The sequence below is a fragment of the Pseudorasbora parva genome, chromosome 5, assembly GCF_024679245.1.
Source record: "Pseudorasbora parva isolate DD20220531a chromosome 5, ASM2467924v1, whole genome shotgun sequence".
Lineage (NCBI taxonomy): Eukaryota > Metazoa > Chordata > Actinopteri > Cypriniformes > Gobionidae > Pseudorasbora > Pseudorasbora parva.
In genome coordinates this window covers 42,934,262-42,953,375 of record NC_090176.1, presented here as the reverse complement: position 1 = coordinate 42,953,375, position 19,114 = coordinate 42,934,262, and the positions used below count along the sequence as shown (strand labels likewise).

At 35.7% G+C, this 19,114-nt stretch overlaps 1 protein-coding gene across 1 annotated transcript in view; it reads left to right on the top strand.

The window, feature by feature from the left end:
- Positions 1 to 19,114, top strand: part of ccdc141 (coiled-coil domain containing 141) — a 41,580-nt gene that overhangs the window by 21,432 nt on the left and 1,034 nt on the right. The window contains exons 12-25 of the mRNA XM_067444425.1: positions 2,068 to 2,259; positions 2,357 to 2,536; positions 2,639 to 2,818; positions 2,947 to 3,072; positions 3,162 to 3,350; positions 4,620 to 4,781; positions 5,026 to 5,175; positions 10,393 to 10,533; positions 10,693 to 10,890; positions 11,195 to 11,378; positions 13,557 to 13,669; positions 13,862 to 13,924; positions 14,454 to 14,981; positions 17,557 to 18,383. Of these exons, the coding sequence (XP_067300526.1) occupies positions 2,068 to 2,259; positions 2,357 to 2,536; positions 2,639 to 2,818; positions 2,947 to 3,072; positions 3,162 to 3,350; positions 4,620 to 4,781; positions 5,026 to 5,175; positions 10,393 to 10,533; positions 10,693 to 10,890; positions 11,195 to 11,378; positions 13,557 to 13,669; positions 13,862 to 13,924; positions 14,454 to 14,981; positions 17,557 to 18,383 (3,233 nt within the window). The remainder of the gene's footprint in view (positions 1 to 2,067; positions 2,260 to 2,356; positions 2,537 to 2,638; positions 2,819 to 2,946; positions 3,073 to 3,161; positions 3,351 to 4,619; positions 4,782 to 5,025; positions 5,176 to 10,392; positions 10,534 to 10,692; positions 10,891 to 11,194; positions 11,379 to 13,556; positions 13,670 to 13,861; positions 13,925 to 14,453; positions 14,982 to 17,556; positions 18,384 to 19,114) is intronic.

Genomic DNA, 19,114 nt, shown 5'->3' with positions numbered 1-19,114 from the left:
AACTGTACTGGGCAGGTCCTAGATCAGGCAACTTTTCTGTGCAACTTAACCCGTTTCACAGAAAAAATGTTTTATCTGATATATAAAATATTAATCAGTACCCAACCTTATTTAATTGTGCAGTAAACCACACGAAAAAATGAGAAATCTAGCCGAAATCTCTTTTTCTGTGCATTAATCTAAAATAAACAAAAAAGTATAAAGGGGTTGTTTGATCTTTTCTCTTTCTTCCATTACAAATAGTAAATGAAATGATCAGATATGGTGCTCCGTTGTATTTTTCTGACATCCTTTACTCTTCCCTGATGACCTCTGGCCTACTTTCTCTAAGATCTGAATTTCTGCGATCTGAATTTTAGAATATTGAATTTAATGATCTGAATTTTAGAATATTGAATTTGATGATCTGAATTTTAGAATATTGAATTTGATGATCTGAATTTTAGAATATTGAATTTGATGATCTGAATTTTAGAATATTGAATTTGATGATCTGAATTTTAGAATATTGAATTTGATGATCTGAATTTCTTTTTCATCTGAAATCTTGAATCTGTATTTTCAAAAACTGAATATTTCCAGTCGATTAATTCAGAACAAAATATCTGCTGTTTGAAAATACATGTCTAAACAATTTCGACACAAAAACATTTCAGATGTGTTCAATTTCAAAGGTTCTATATTCAACATTTTAAAAAATTCAAATTCAGAACTATGTAAAATGCAACATAATATTCAATTTTGTTAGATTACACTTGTCAATAATTCAGATTTATACAATTCAAATTCAGATCATTTAGTCATATTTCTAGCTCCATAGTGTAATAGGTGGATATTTATCCGCCGTCTATAGTCATTGCGTCACCTAAGCTCCGCCCACATCCCGCCTTTTTGCCCATTTTCTGTTATCCGTGAGTGACGCGCGATGACTCGTCCCTCGCAAGATGGCAACGGCCAACTCGACTCTACTTTAAGCTTCAGAACGGCTTATCGGAATCCTATGGGTGACGTCACGGACACTATGTCCATATTTTTTTTAAATAATATGTTTGATGCATGTCCAGCGATATACTGTTAGTGAACATCCCATCCAATACCACCCACTATGGTGAGAGCAAAGTTTAGATGAATATGTAAATATATTCTGTGTGCTTTCCTCTCATAATAAAATAAACACATGACACAATTGAAGAAGAAAAAAAAACGGCAAGCATCTTTAATAAAGCTTAAGAGAAGCATCTCATAACAATGTGGATATGTTTGTCCAAGCTCTGCAATTTGGCACTAATAAACGTCACGTTTATTTTTTAGTACTTTATATTATAGATTGCTTAAAATCAAGCAGCTTTATTATGTTAAACATGAAAACCATTGTCAGTGTCTTGTTTCATCAAAAGTACCACTTAATTTTCTACTAAAGCATCTTTCCGATGTTGTTCATGTTTTCATTTACGGACGTCTGACTTTAACGGACTGAACAGAAGAAATGAACCAGAAAAGATTTCAATGTGAAAGAAGGCAGAGCCTCCTCACACTTCTACCTATTACGTAATCGCCACGACTAATGATAATACAAATGTGTTCATCAGCCATAGCAAACATTTCCAGAAAGCTTTTTCGAACTCCCAAAATGAACTCCAAACAAAGGTAGTTTTGGCCTGATTTAGTTTGAAATTGTCACATCAGTTCATTCTTCGATTTACTTGAAGTATATCGGCGGCCTTAACTTAAACACATCTGACTGACCATTGTGTTAAAGAAATGATTTGTTTGCGATTAGCTAAATTGCTCAACGCTGCAAAACGCATTGTAAACTGAAACATTTGATGCTCTCGAGTTCAATCAAATGTTTTGCCAATATGCTATTATCTTATAGAGAACATCTAGTTCAGCAGTTATGGGCACCATTTCCATCTAAAAGCGGTCAGAAGAAGCAGCCGTCAGTGGTTTAAATAATACAATTCCACTTTAGTCTCGAGTCTGTGTCCACAAAAGTTGGTAAAAGTGCTATGAAGATCAACTCATTGTAAATCAGGTCTTTCTCTGAATGGTGTTTTTGTCCTGCAGGATGCTATGAGGGAATCAGAGGCTATAGCTGGTTTTATAAAAGAACTAAAGGGACTGGAGTCCTCAGAGACAGGCGAGTTGTCTAACAAAGCTGCACTTCTGGCGGAGGAGATGAAAACATTGGTGAGGAACATATCATCACACGTGGAGAGCCTCAGGCCCTTTGTGGACTTTTTGTGCTATGCAGAAAAGGTATGGTTATATATTTATGACATATATTCATTGTAATGGAGTACCCTGTTAGACTAAGACCAATATCCCAATGATGATATTTTGTGCGGTGGCCCAGGTTGAGGTGCAGATAAGGACACTACAGGAATGCTACAAGAACAAGCCAGAGGAAGAGGAGGAAAATGAAGGATCAGGTGCACCCGTGAAGGAAATGTTGGATGTTAAGTGGCAGTCATTGCTGCAGAGGTTTTTCACCATGCAGGATATAGGCAACAACTTTATTAACTCCTGTAACATGGTAAGAAACATCGTAAAGAATTTTAACACAATCTTAACACAATCTTAACATTCAGTTGTCTTTATAAATCTTTGGCATTGTTTATTATTTATTTTTATGCAGATCAGTGGCAACCTAAATCTAAACATTAAAGCAGCCGGGCATGTTGTAGAAAAATATATGGAGACACTGTCCAAGAAGAAATCTGATCTTGCAGACTTGTGGACATCCTGGCAACTTCATTATAGTCAGATCAAATCCGTGAAGAAGCAATGGAAAAAATGCAAAGATCAACTTAAAAAGGTAACTTGGGATTTGACTTGGATGCATCAAAATATGGGAAGTTGTGAAATATTTATCCATATTATTGTAATTAATTATTTCTTACAACAAAACATTATCAATAGACAGTCTTTGTCCAATGCCTGCAGGTTCTTCATGATTTAAGGGCAATTGAGGACATTTTTGCTCCAGCGTCAAAGGTTGATTTGGGGGGCGATCCTCAGTCTGTGTCTAAACTACAGGAGAAATTCAATACTGTAAAGCCAGAATTCCTAGTGAGAGAAGTATTTTTGCTTTATCATAAGTGCTTACGATTTCTTATAGTAACTTTACAACTATAACCTCAATTTTAAAACCTTCATAGCAACTGAATGCAGAGGTGGAATTCCTGGTTAAGACATCTGAGCTGCTCTGCTTGAAGGGGATACCGGTAAAAGAGAAGAACGAGAAAGTTTCTGAGCTTCTGCAGCTACATCAGCGTGTCAGAGATAAAATCAGGGAGTATGAAACTGTTCTCAGTATGGCCGGTAAATTTCATCAGCTTTATCAAGAGGTAAAGTCCCATTTCTGTCAGAGCACTTTAAAAAATCAGAGATTGTGATAGATTTATCTAAATTGATATGCAGTGTTAATAGTTGGACACCTACTCATTATTATTGATATGTTCACAGTTTTGTAGTAATTGTGACTAAACCACTGGACTAAACACTAATAATAGTAGTAGTAGTCATAATAATTATAATCATCATCGTTGTTCAGTAATTGGATGCAATTGTTTTAAACTGTACAAGTACTGAATGTTATTAGTATGCTGGACACTTGTTGCCTGTTTTTCTTAACCAAAGGGGTACCTATTATGCAAAATTCCCTTTTATAAGGTGTTTGAAAACAGATGTGTCCACAGTGTGTCTATAATGGTAAAAATCCACATACTTCTTTTTTTTATGATCCCCATATTTCATAAACAGTCTTCCTGAACAAGCGGTTCCCGATTTCTTGCTGCTCTTAAAGGAAGTGTGTGTAAGATTGTGGCCAAAACAGGTACTGCACTCACTTTCAAATGACTGTAGAGCAGTGTATCCCCCATCTCTCCCGGGTGCCAAAACACTATTGACTTTGTGATTGGTAGATAGGTGGAGGGCGGAGCTTCAGGCCAAAACACAACATGTCAACATCAACCTCAGTTGAGGGCTGCAACAACAACGTTTAAATGACAATCTCCTGGCTGGACTACTTTTGTCAGTGATATAATTATTTCAAATAAACATGACTACTTAATATCTAGTGACATATCAGGGCCATTTATAATTAATTGAAATACATTTCTTACATACATTTCCTTTAAATAAGAGCAACATAACTGGTGGCGTTGTGCCCTATTATCATAGACACCTCCCTAAATGAGCCACAACTGTTCACCATTTCTGTTTCCTTACTGTAGCAGCTGGAGATATACATTACATTACATAAATGTTCTGTTATTGGATTTACCATCGAACATAAGAGTCTCCATAGACTCCCTATGAAGGAAATGTGCAAATTAAAGTGTTATTTGCGCAAATAATTTTACGCTGGACTGCTTTACAAATTAAGGCCAGTTCAGTGATGGATTTGCACAAAAGTTGTTTCTGAAAGATTGTTTTATATTAACAGGATGGTAACATGCTAGACGACAAGTTGAATCAACTTAATTTCATAAATGTATCCACTAACCATTCAGAAAAATTCAACTTGTCGTCTTATATTATACTTGTATTATACTATATAATGAAATGTTTTGTCTAAGCATACATTTTTGTTTTTACTTTTATTTTTATTTTAGCTGGATACTATCTTACACACAGAACCAATGCCAGTGTTCAGTGACACCAGTCAGGCCAGGATTCAGTTGAATCAGCACCAAGAGAGGCAGAGGCACATCCGCCATCTGTATAAGCTTGCCCTCTCACTGGGTTCAGATCTCACCAGCACTGTGCAGCAGTCGGTGTGTTGACTGCTGAACAATATTGCATGCCCTCATTATCTTCAAAAACGTCATGCATTTTCGATATGCTTACCTGAACCAGACTTTTGAACTTTTTTTACATAACTTAATGTCAACAGATCATGTGGAACCATCCTGTTGATTATTTCTTGCTTTGTAATGAATAAATACATACCAATAATTGTTGCTTTGATAGAAACTGCCACAAATGACCATCATTTCCCCCCTTTCTTTATGCTCCAAGAATGTACTGGTGTTGTCAGTGCAGCAGTTACAGGAGAAACTGGTCAAGTTGGAGAGAGGAAGCACTGACTGGATCGCTGAGGCTAATAGGTGTGAAGAGAGTTTGATAAGCAACGTTCACTTCTGCCTTCATAAGGAAGAAATCGGTGAGGTAAGTAGTATATGTGTGTCTTTAGTGTCTTTATATTAAGTGATCTCTACACTACTAATCTCATCTGAGGTTCAGATCAGGAAAAACCCAGGAAGTAAGGTAATATAATTGTTTATTTGCACTTGGAGAGTGCTTCTGAAGTTCTTCTAGTTCCTCTGAAGCTATGTATAAAGATGTATGGGATTAACAACTATGAGAATATCATCTACGAGTATTAATTTTTTGCTTTTATTTTTGTCATCTGAGCACCTTTAAAACACTCTGGCCGACTTAAGCCCACTTATAATATTTATATTTTTGCCCAATGATTATAACTTAGACCATTTGCCACTATCTTTTAGAACTCAAAGAGGTGTTATTTGCTGTGCCATTAAGACTCTGGTGCAAACGACCTCTATGCATGTGAAACAAGACTGTTGGGCCCAATATAGTTAATGGTCTTATCCTTCACAGCCTCTTTGCAAAGCCTGTATTGTATTGTACAAAGTAATGGTGGATTTAAATGTGCAAAAATTGCCTGTCATGTTTTCATATATATATATATATATATATATATATATATATATATATATATATATATATATATATATATATATATATATATATATATATATATATATATATATATATATATATATATATATATTCATCTTAACGTTGAAAGTTGCATAAATACAGATCAGGCCCATTTTTTAGTAGCTTAAGGGTCCAGCCCTTATTGTCTGTCATTTTTCTTAAAGATGTGTTTAAGATGTACTCTTTTTCCCAGCCCACAGATCCAGGGCTCAACAACACACTTGTGTTGGGCTTTTGTGACTGTCTCTCATTGTCTCTCTCCCTGAATTATTTATAACTTGTTAAATTTAGTCTGTGAACTGCTGGGTTTGTCTCTCCCTGTGTTGACTGGGGGATCCTGCCATTTGTCTCTCATCACTTCAGATAGCAGGAAGGATTCCACCCTTATCACATACTTAATGCCCCACAACCACAAAACCCAACAGTCAATCCCCAAGATTACACTGCAAGCCTCCCAGCGCACAGACCATCAGATAGGTTCCCTATCTCGACTCAGTTTCATGATGTCCTTTATGGTTTTCCAATACAGCACAAATTAGTTTCTGTGTAAGAGGAAAACGGATATATTCACTTATCTTTCTTTTTCTTTGTCTTCTTTAACTGCCACATGGACTGCAAATGTTAACAACTGTTTAACTTTAGAGATCGGTGAGAGGAACCATCATTTCAAACATTTTAGAATGTCTTCATAAAAACATTATTTGTTACTATTGAGATATTATAATCTCTGCCTCCCTCTAGAGGACAACAGTCTCACTTTTTACCCCTTTAAATAAACGAGCACATCAGGCATATAGACCAGTGATTCTCAACCAGGGGTCTGGGTTTCATTAGGGGGCCTCAGCAAACCTTCATAGATGCATCAAGACGACTTAAAATTAGTGATTGGTAACACTTTACTTAAAGCCTTTATGTATAATGCATTATAAAGCTATTCAATCTAAAGGTGTATTATAATATATTATTAAACATATTTTGTGATACCATATAATGCATTATAAAGTGCATTACAAGGCATAATTAATACATTAAAAATATTTTTATAAAGCATTATACATAAAGGCTTAAGTAAAGTGTTACCAATGGATTTAAAATGAGGGGGGGGGGGCAAGCATTGAAATAAGCTTGACATTTAATATAGTTCTCAAAAAGCTATATATATATATATATATATATATATATATATATATATATATATATATATATATATATATATATATATATATTATTATTATTATTATTATTATTATTATTTTAAAAAATGTCTTTAATTTGTTAAAAAGGTTTTAAGGAATTGTGATATCTAGATAAATTATAAAACCTTATAAATCAGTTGTAATTTTTTTTTAATTTTCTAGTTATTATATAGTCAAACTCTAAAATATTTTATATTTAAATATTTAAAATATTTAAAATATTTTCTAGTTATTATATAGTCAAACTCTAAAATATTTTATCAGTTTGAAAATGGGAGTAAATGTATTTTTTAAATTCTTTATACTTAATCCTTATCCACTAAATCATAAACAACTGGAAAGTCATGGATCCTATATTATTGTTGTGGACAAGGGGAATTTTTTGGAGTCCAAAAAAAAAGCTTTGGAACCACTGGTTTAGACCATTTTAATATTGGCTTGGAAGCAACTGTGACATATTGCAAGGTTTTGTGAACTGTGAACTAATGCCAAGTAGCATTACATTTTGGAGATAAATGAATAGTGTGCATATTAATGATGATAATTAATGAATCAACTAGAGAATTAAATAATATTTTATCTTTGCATAAGGAGATTTCAGAAATGCACGGATTGCATCCTTTGGATAAGACGTTAAACTGAGGTCCTGACTATCTTTGGTCATTAAATAATAGTAGGGGTGTAACCATGGCATCCTGGCCAAATTTGCCTATTGGCCCCTGTCCATCATGCCCTCCTAATCATCACCATATACTGATTGGCTTCATCACCACATCTCCTCTCCACCTATAAGCTGTGTGGTGGGCGCTGTGGCGTAATATGGTTGCCGTCGTATCATCCAGGTGTATGCTGCACATTGGTGGTGGTTGAGGAGACCCCCCCCCCCCCCCCCCCCCCTTCAAAGTAAAATGCTTTGAGTGAAGAGAAAATCCCTATATACTGTAAATGGAACACATTATTATTATTATTAGTAGTAGTATTATAATTATTATTATTTAACCCATTAAACTCATTGGACTCTTTAAGTATATTGGCATTCCAGAACCCTTGTATCTACATATAGCTCCTCAGTCGAAGTAAAATTCATCACGTGATGTCATGCTATTTCAATGTATGACTGCTGAAAGACTAAATAGAGCAAAGACATTTCTAAATGTAGCTGCACTTACAGTCCTTACACTGTCTGGCACTACATGTTCTAGTTTTATGTGAGAATTTTGTATTCAACATCTCTGGCTCAATAGCTCTGTGGCTTTAAATTAAATTGTAGGGAGTCTTCACTTCAGTTCACTGTCTAATACAGTGTGATTTGGTTTGGTGCAGAAACTATGAAAGCTGCTTTATGAAATGAAAACATAAGGAAAGGGTTCCATACACTACTGTTCAACAGATTGGGTGGATACGATTTTATTTAATGATTTTGAAGTAAGTCTCTTTTGCTCCCCAAGGCTGCATTTATTTGATCAAATACAGTAAAAGTGTAATATTGTTAATTATTAATATATTAACTGTTTTCAATTTTAATATATTTTAAAATCGAATGTAATCCTGTGATGCAAAGCTGAATTTTCAGCATCATTACTCCAGTCTTCAGTGTCACATGATCCTTCAGAAATCATTCGAATATGTTGATTTTCTTCTCAAGAAACATTTCTTGTTATTATCAATGTTGAAAACAGTAATATTTTTTGTGAAATCATGCATGTTTTTAGGATTCTTTTATGAACAGAAAGTATTGAACAGAATAATAATTGAAAAAATGATATGTATGTATATGTATATATCTTTTTTTTTTTTGTAACAATTTTCCAAGTTTTACTGTCACTTTTAATTTATTTAATTCACCCTTGCTGCGTGAAATTGTCCCCAAACCTTTGAACAATAGTGCATTGTATGTAAACAAAAGCAAAAAGGGAGAGACCACTATATATTCAGGTTAACTGTAAATCACTACTTATTCACAAGAATAAAGCATGACTCAACATTATATCAATGTCCTTGTGAGTCATCATATGTTGTCAGTCATACACATCGATCCACCACCCAGTCATAAATATTATGCATGAGTAAACAAGCTGACATTTTAGCATGGACAGTTGCTGCTGTTCATCTGCAAGGAGTGACTCTATTTCTCTTACTGTTAGTTCACAAGTCCAGTGTACTGGACTTACAGAAGCAAATGCTATAAAGGATATTTCATTGTTGACTCCTTTCTATTTTTGATGAGTTGATTTAAAAGTAAAATTTTGTAATGTCCTGTTTAAAAGTGGTTTTAAATGCACTCAAGATGACCAGCAATGACTTTATTATGCTGTGATATTCACCAGTTTGGCATGCAGCAACACCTCATTCCTCATTACAGGTCACAAGGCAAAAACAGCTGCCATCATAAATGTTTACAGCTGTAAAATTTGAGGAAGTTGTTCAGATTATAACCATTAAGCCTTAAATAAAAGTCATACAGTATGAATGTAATTGAACTTTCCTCCACACATACTGTATATCCCTCTGTTCGGGCTGTAGCAGAACTTTCCTCTACAGCCCTCTGTTGGAAAAATCCAGTAAGACAGTTTATAAGACCTCTTAAACTGGCTCTAGAAGCTGGGCTGCAGCTGTCCTTTGGGCGACACTTGTGCCTGTCATTTGGAGACATGACACCATTGCAAAAGCTCATCAGGCTGGACAGAAATGGATCTGCATTATAAATCATCCTCTGGTCTGACAAATAATCCCTCTAAAATAATCCCCCTGGACTCATCGAACCACACTCTGCACTCTGCTAGAGACCCTCCCCACATCCATGCACAACTAATCTTATATTTAATTACGCTGGTTGCACATTTCATAATAAGTATGTTAAATAAAGCAGATATTGTGGTTTTAGAGAGGGGGGTTAAAGAGATAGTTAAACCTAAAATGAAAATGATTCATGTTTTTAATGTTTATGTTGTTTCATATATACATTACCACAAATGTCTCCTTATGTGTTTTTGGTAACACTTTATTTTTGTGTCCTTGTTACACATGTAACAGTAGTCACCGTGGTATTAGCTATAAATTAATCATAATTACATGCAAACCAAACCCCAATCCTTACCCAATAAGTACATAGAGTTAATTATTAAGTACTTATTTTATTCTATAATTATTTTATTTTATTGTATAATTACACTGTAATACGGACACCTTAAAGTAAAGTTTAACCGTGTTTAGTTTTTTTCCCTCAAAAAAAATATTTTCATCTGATGAAACTCTTAAAGCAAGGCAAGTGTGATAACTTTAAAGTTAACACATCTGAAAAGATTCTTTAAATATTTGTAATTTTGTGGATATGCTATTTCTTAATTTACCCTTAGCTGTCTTGCAGTGAAGTGTTTTATGCACTATTTTCACAGGCACTTTTCATTGCAGTATTTACATGTTTTTTCTGAATGCTTTATTTTAGCTGAGAGAGTCCTTTAAAGATCTCAAAAAGAAATTCAACAATTTGAAATTCAACTACATGAAGAAAAACGAGAAGTCGAGAAACGTAAAGGCAGTGAAAAATCAGCTCCAGCAAATTGAGATTTACGTTGAAAAGCTACAGGTAAGGAATCTCTCTTTTAATCTACTTGTTTTCATTTTATTAACGTTTTCTTCATATTCTTCTCTCAGCAGTGACATACTTATACAGACCTATACCTTTGGGAGATTTCTTCCACTTTTAATGTTTGGACAGTCTTCTATTTATAAAATCTTGTTGTAGGTTTTGAAGAAGAAGTTGCAAGCCTTCACTCTGAAAGTGTCCAGCAGCAGTGAGAGGCATTTAATTGGCAACAGCCTCAGAGAGATTGAGGATGGCTTAAATGAGCTGCAGAGACAGGTGGGCGACTTTGACAGGGCAGTGGAGGAGTACAAACAGAACCTGGACATGAATGTCAAGCTCCAGCAAGCCTTGGAGGAGGTGGGGTGCACCAGGAACATATAACGGGCCAATAAGAGATACTATCACAATCCAGCAGCAATTTTACATGTTCCTTTTACAATCCTGGTGTGAAATTTCTGGAATTTTTCATTTCTTTTCAAAGTTTTGTATTGTATTCCCGTTTACTTTTTCCTGTTTTCCCATTCATAATGCTGCTAAATGAAATCAAGACAAAACAGGGCTTTGCTTTAACTTACATATGCCTTCAAAGTAGTATCACAGTAAATGCCTATTAATAGTCTCTGAAAATAGTCTCTCCTCTCACCTTTCATTTTAAACACAGTATCAGTTCTGGTGCGACGAGGCAAGTTCCACAATTGTCCGTGTGGGCAAATATTCCTCCCAGTGTAAGACTAAGGAAGCTGTCAGCTCTCTCTACAAACAGTTTGAAAAATTTGTGTGGCCCACAATACCACAGCAAGAGGAGAGAATTAGCCAGATCACAGAGCTGGCCGTGCGGCTACATGGTGAGAAACAGAGAATGTTTTCTGAAATATTGTTCGGAGAAATGTATTATTTACCATTTCAATGAATACAACAGAGACCCTCATTTATGTATGCTCCTTCTTAGAGACCCCAATATGTAAAAGCAATAGCAGCCATTTGGGAATTATTTTTTGTAACTCCTCGAATTCTTTATAATGTTCCTCTAATCAATTAAAAAGCCAAACTAGAATTACTAAACTTTAACATACTGTGCTTTTACAAAATGGACATCATTTTAAATATGAATCTTATCCAATAGTAGCAAATGTTTGGGGTCAATTCCACCCTCAATTCCATCAGAAACACTACAGTCCCTGACAAAAGTCTTGTCTCTTGTGTACAAATTGACCTAAAGCGCCACAGAAATATATTTCTAATCAAGATTTTTTTACAAGTAATGGCTCATTTTAATCCCACCAGCTTTTGTAATTATGTTTCAGTGAAAAACAAAACTGTCAAAAAGTTTTCTAATATTCACAGCTTGGTAAAGCCCATTGAGTCAATTTTTGCAAAGACATAAGTGTTGTCGCCTTGTCATATGAGCTTCACCTGTGGCTAATAATGGATAAATTAGGTCTCAGGTGTGTATAAAAAGAACCCCAGTACACTAGACCTTCACATCGACTGCAACTAGACCTCTGCAAACATGCCTAAGATTCACCCTGAGACTAAAGTTTTGATTATCAAGAGGCTGAAGACCAGATCCACTGCTGATGTGGCAGACACCTTCAATGTGTCTCAGCGTCAAGTACAGAGGATAAAAAAAAGATTTGAAGAGACTGGAGACGTTTTTGACAAGCCCAGGTCAGGCAGACCCCGCAAGACAACTGCTCGAGAGGACCGTTTGTTGGCTCGAAAATCCAAGGCCAGCCCATTTTCCACTGCAGCAGAGCTCCACGAGACCTGGTCACCTGAAGTCCCTGTGTCAACCAGAACAGTTTGTCGGATTCTGCATCGAAATGGCCTCCATGGTCGAATCAGTGCGCAGAAGCCAGCACTAAACAAAATACAATTGAAAAACCGTTTTGCATTTGCCAAGGCCCACAGCCTGCAAAAAGGATGGATGCTGGAAAAGTTCCAGAAGTTGGATTTTTCAGATGAATCTTCTGTTGAATTACACCACAGTCGCCACAAATATTGCAGGAGACGTACTGGAGTCCGCATGGATCCGAGATTCACCCAGAAAACAGGGAAGTTTGGTGGCGGAAAATTCATGGTCTGGGGTTACATCCAGTATGGGGGTGTGTGAGAGATCTGCAGGGTGGAAGGGAACATCAATAGTCTAAAATACCAAGAAATCTTAGTTATCTCTTATTCCCAACCATAAAAGAGGCCAAATTCTGCAGCAGGATGGTGTTCCATCGCATACTTCCATCTCCACATCAAAGTTCCTCAAGGCGAAGAAGATCAAGATGCTCCAGGATTGGCCAGCCCAGTCACCAGACATGAACATCATTGAGCATATGTGGGGTAGGATGAAAGAGGACGCATGGAAGACGAAACCAAGGAATGTTGATGAACTCTCGGAGGCATGCAAGACTGCTTTCTTAGCTATTCCTGATGACTTCATCAATAAATTGTATGAATCCTTGCTAAACCGCATGGATGCAGTCCTTCAAGCTCATGGAAGTCATACAAGATAATAAATTTGGATCTCACAGCACCACCACTTAATTTGCTGACATATTTTTGTATTTGCAGTAAATTTGTTCAATTTCTGTATAGGCGACAAAACTTTTGTCTCTCCAAAATTTGACCTTTCTGTCTTGATTAAATGATAAATATTTTTTCTGTGAAAATTATTTATTTCAGTGCATTAAACATCTTTTGGGAGGGTTTTAGCTTTTCATATGAGCTATTTCTAACACCAATTGATTAATTAAAAGTCAGGTTAATATCATGTATTTCTAGAAAATAGATAAGCGACAAGACTTTTGTCAGGGACTGTAGAATTATCCAGTTAAACAACTGACAGGATTGTACTTCTGAGGTTGTTGAAATCATCTATCAGAACATATTAGCATGTCAAAATGATTATTTCCCAATGTTGCCATGTTATAGATATAATACTGGGGGATGTGTAGTTAGTTAGCTAGTTGAAGTGTTGTTGGCCTTAAAATGCGACGTTTTTTTTTTTTTTTTTTTTTTTTTTTATGTAGGAGCTGATGATGGAAAGAAATATATGGAGAAAACAATAAACAAACACCGTGAAATTGTGGAATCAATAAAAGAGCTGTCAAATGGACTTCTGGACCTTGAGGCCAAACTTCAGGTGATCAAAACATGAAATATATAATTATTTCACTTGGAATATTCATCTGATATATATATATATGTATATATATATATATATATATATATATATATATATATATATATATATATATATATATATATATATATATATATATATATATATAAATACATACTTGTACTAATATTTTCATATGAACTCTTTCTGTAGCTAGAGACTTTGAAATATCCTCTTACACCTGAAGACAACAAACAACAGGACACCATTGATACGGTAAACACCAGTAACACTTTGACTTACAATTTCAAAAATGCCAGAATTACATTGTCCTTCATTTTATACGTTCGTGTCTCATTAAAAAGTTCAGCAAGACAACTCTCGATGTGTATACATTTCTACCAGCATGTATTGGGATGGGGTATGAAATGGGATTGGTTTTTGCTGAAATGATCTGAAGAGACCGCTTAGTCAAAAATAACAAAAAAAAGGAAAGGTTGTTACAAGAAATGGTAGAACCCCCATAGCTAATTAATTACCCCCATAGTTAATTGAAGTAAATCACAGAAGTTAATAACACTTGCATATAAACTCTAAAACCATATATGCTGCTAAAGTGTTAATCAAAGACAATTCACAAGACAAGAATCATAAAACCAGTGTAATGATGGTCTTAAATAAACATCATAAACAAATATAATAGGTATTTATTCTTTAATTCATAAGCAAAGGCATTGCAAATATATCATAAATACTCAGAAAATCGCTCAACCCTAAACCATGCTTTTTTCCGTTGCCTCTTCAGCCTGAACCAAAGGAAAGTGGACATACCCCTGAGATGACAGGCCCACACTGCACTAAAGAGATGCCTGTTGGCAAAAATCAAGAAAACAAGAAACCTCAGCTTCGCAAAACAAGAAGCCAAGATCTGCCAGACAATCATCATCCGGAGCATCAAAAAAAGCTACAAGAAACCAGGTTGCACACCCAGGAGGCCTATTCCAAGACCAGCAAAGTGGAGACCATTATGTGCAAATCTACTATAGAGAGGAGAGAGGAAATGCATACTTCCATCTCTCACTCCCACACCATTAATGCAAACCATTCCCCTTTGGAGCGGGATAAGAGGAGTCACATTATGCAGCAAACCAAGAGGGACTCACAAGAAACTCCTCCTCCTCCTCCTCCACCACCACGAGATCCAGCTTTATCTCGCCCCACCATCATAGATATCCAAAGGGAGTTGCATGGTATAGGCAAACAGCATCCTGTTCAGAAGACCAACTCTGAGGACAAATATCAGGCCTGTAGTAGAAATCATCCTTATTCCAAGGTAAGCACATATATTCCAAGGTAAGCCTTATTTGACATAAGAGTCAATCTAATGGTACCTTTTCCTATTTTGAAAAGGGGATTGATTGACTGATTTATGTATTCAGGCAAATTTTAAGATTTTATTCATTCTCTTAGTCCGAGTTAAATTTATTTATTTATTTTTAAATAAACAATGTATTTTTAATACAGTACATTTGAAAAGTTTGGCGTAAGATTTTAAAAGAGATCCTTTTTAAAGGGATAGTTCACCCAAAAATGAAAATTAGCCCATAATTTACTCATCCTCAAGTCATCCTAGGTGTATATGACTTTCTTCTTTCAGATGAATGCAATCAGAGTTATATTAAAAAATGCCCTGGTTCTTCCAAGCTTTATAATGGCAGTGAATGGCTGTTCTGTTTTGAAGTCCATAAAATTGCATCTGTCCATCATAAAAGCGCCCAATACGGCTCCAGGGGGTTAATAAAGGCCTTCTGGAGTGAAGCCATGTGTTTGTGTGAGAAAAAGATCCATATTTAAAAGTAACTAAAATAACTAGCTTCTGACAGACGGACGTACACATTGATTTACGGCAAAAGAGTAACCCTTGACTCGACGTATTGACGAACATGAAAGCACAGAGGATAGAGCAAAACAAACCACCGGTCATGAACTAGCAGTCTAAAACTATTTTTTTTAAAGTGAAATGCCAGAGGATTTTGATATATAAGAGAAGAGGAGCTTGAGTTTGTTGCCCAGCACGGTTTGTTTGAACCATGAGAGGCGTCAAAGCTTGGATTACTCCAATACTTCGCATCAGAGGTTTCTTTTGTAGTAGTGGTCAGTTTGGATCATTTTACAGACTTGGATCTTTAAATCTCGTTCAGCAGAATTAAGAAATCTTTTTTTAAAAGTAATTTCCTTCATTTCAGCAGAATATAATTAAAATGTCATGATACACATCTAGTACTTACACAAATATTGATCACATTTGGAATAAAAAATAAATTATAAGCTAATGCAGCCAAAGCAAAACTTGGAAAAGGAAATGATTCATTAATTTCTTAGTTCTGTCTTCAGGCTATGCAGTCTGTTAGTTAACCTTTTTTTTTTTTTGTCACTTCACATTTATCACATCTGTTCCCTGGAAAGATTAGTACACCCATTGTGTCTTCGGATTTGAGTCGTTAGTTCCATCATCACCTTCTGATCTGGGCCGTGACAGCCCCATATGCGCATGCAGTCCCAGAAACAGAATTGATTAGTTCACCTCTCAAGTCTTTGGGTTCGAGTCATTTGAGTTGTTCAGACTTAAGAAACATTTCTTTTGATTACCACTGTTAACAGTTGTGTTGCTCAAACAGACATGTAAAATGGATATCCTCTTTTTCTTACACTTTATTCCAATGGTCCACTAGACATTCCACTACTGACAATAAGTAACGTTGCCAGCTAACTGAGAGTATTTTGAGTTAATTTGTTACGTTCCTGTTTTCTGTGTCCTGTCTTGTGTGCCATTGTTGTAATCCTGTGTAGTTTTTTTCCTCAAGGGTCAACACGGTGGAGTCGGTGGTGCTGGAGACCAAAAAAACTACACTGGTCTACAACAATGACACATAGGACAGGAAACAGGAACGTCACAATATTTAAAGGGGTGATGAATTGAGAATTCAACTTTCCCTTGAGCTTTTGATATATAAAAGGTCATGGTAATATAAGAATATCCTGTAAGTTTCAGAGCTGAAACTTCATTTTTAGTCAAAGAAAAGCTTTTATTGACACCAGGATCAGAAAACGTTTCTGTGTGCTGCATAAGCTTCCTTTTACTTTATCATAATATTAGGAATGTGTGATACTTAATTTATTTTTAATAAAGTTCTAGCTGACGTGGGGAAGACATGTACGCGTGCGTGTTCACTAAATTTCACTGCGGAATCGTTTGTAAACAAGTCTCAGGTCGATGCTGGATTTGTAGACATTTGAGATTAAAACACAATGCTGTGCCTACTACATCTATATGTATAACATTCCTTTCTTGATCGGGCGGGCCAAGTAATACGAAAATAATATTACAATCAATCGCGTGTGGATGAGAAATAAATTATTATCTTTGTTTGATAAAGACGTTTACAAGCCCTGTAATCAAGAGAATCATTCTGGTGCCGCTTTCAAAAAAATCCCTCCCTCGTGTGAACTGAACTGTCAGCGGAGCTTAAGCTCATTAAATATGCAAATATTATCCAATCCTAGCTGTGGGCATTTACTTCTAAATCTCTAGTGCGTGCCCATCAAAACCCAGGGTTCAGAAGGAAGCCTCAAAACCAGTGTAGAAATAGCCTATTACTTATCAGTTTTTGAATATAAAAACCACACAAACATCATTAGTTGACCTCAGACAATAGTATACCATTTTTTAAAAGCCAGTTCATGACACCTTTAAGATTACAAAACACTGAATTTAAATACATTTTAAAGCAGATTTTGAGCTTTTAAATGTTAACTGAAAAAAATGGCAACACAAAATTATTTTACAGGGAGATTTTACTTTTCTATTTATCTTTTTTTCTATTTATTTTTGTGTTTTATATCTATAGACAACAGCTCATCATTCTTTAGAGGAGGACTTTTTGTTACATGGAACACCAGAGCCAGCAGTTCCTGTAGGAAGTGTAGCCGAGAGTGAGTTCCAGCCTGACCATCTCACTGAGGAATCACTCTCCAATGATGAATATGAGTGCACCTCCCCAGATGACATCTCCCTGCCTCCCTTATCTGAGACTCCAGAATCCAACATTATTCAGTCAGAAAATGACCTTGATGATGGCTATTGCGTGAGCTCTCACAGCCATCGCGTTAACCAATACAACCACCAGTTCCACTCCCAGCAGGGCGAAACCCTACACCAGAGGCAACGGGAGTGGATGTCGAGCCAGGCCGAGAGTTACCCATCCCCCACTACTGGCTTTGGGGCCAGATTTAGAGCAGAATCATCCTCCTTTGTTCAAAGCCCCCTCACAGTACCTGCTCCTAGTCTTGTGTCAAACACCATCTCCAGCATCTTAAAGAAATCTATCAACCCACCTCCAGGCAGCATCACTGAATCGCTTTACGTGCATGAGAGTCATACTGAGATGCAAAAGTGTGTGCATGAGTCCAGTGTGGGTCAATGCCACAGTGTTCAGCCCAATAACACGCATGCAACGACAACCCCATTAACAACAGAGCTGGATTCGGATCTCTGCAAGCCCACAGCCATCAGAGAGGAGATCAGGCTGGCATCTTCCAAAAAGGTTATTGGCAAATTGACAGGTGGCACAGGTCCTAACTTCTCCAAACCCTTGTCTAATGCCACAGTAATGGAGGGCTCTCCGGTGACCCTGGAGGTGGAAGTCACTGGATTCCCTGAGCCTACATTAACCTGGTGGGTAGCTTATAACAAACTTGACCTATAAAGAAAAACATTCTTTGCTATTTCTTCTATATAATATAATATAATATAATATAATATAATATAATATAATATAATATAATATAATATAATATAATACTTTTCAATAGTTTGGGGTCAGAAAGAAGAAAATATGGAAATATTTCAGGAGTGATGTCTTACATTGTTTAAAAGTGATAGCAAAGACCTATAATGTTATGAAATATTTTTCATTAAAGAATCCTCAAAAAAGTAATATTAAGTAGTACAACTATTTTGAACGGTGGTTTTTAATAAAATAAATATTTCTTGAGCAGCAAATCAGCATATTAGAATAATTTCTGAGAAATCATGTGGCACTTAAGACTGAAGTAATGATGCTGAAAATTCAGCTTTGCCATCAAATTAATAAATTACACTTATTAATATATAAAAATAAAAAACAGTTATTTTACAGATAACAGTTCTTTTTTTATTACTGTGTTTACCCTAACACAGTAATAATGTGATAAATGCAGTATTGGTGTAAGCATAAATAGATCTAAAAGGGTGGCAAATTCTCATTTATACAACGTTTAGATAAATATCCAGTTTTTAAAAACTAAATTCATCACAAACCCAGTGTTTGTAGCTCAGATAGATGAACACACATTTTTGTCTGGCTGCATGAAGCAGGATTGGTAAGGAAAGTTGATGTTTTAAATTCACTTTGATTCCATTAAACT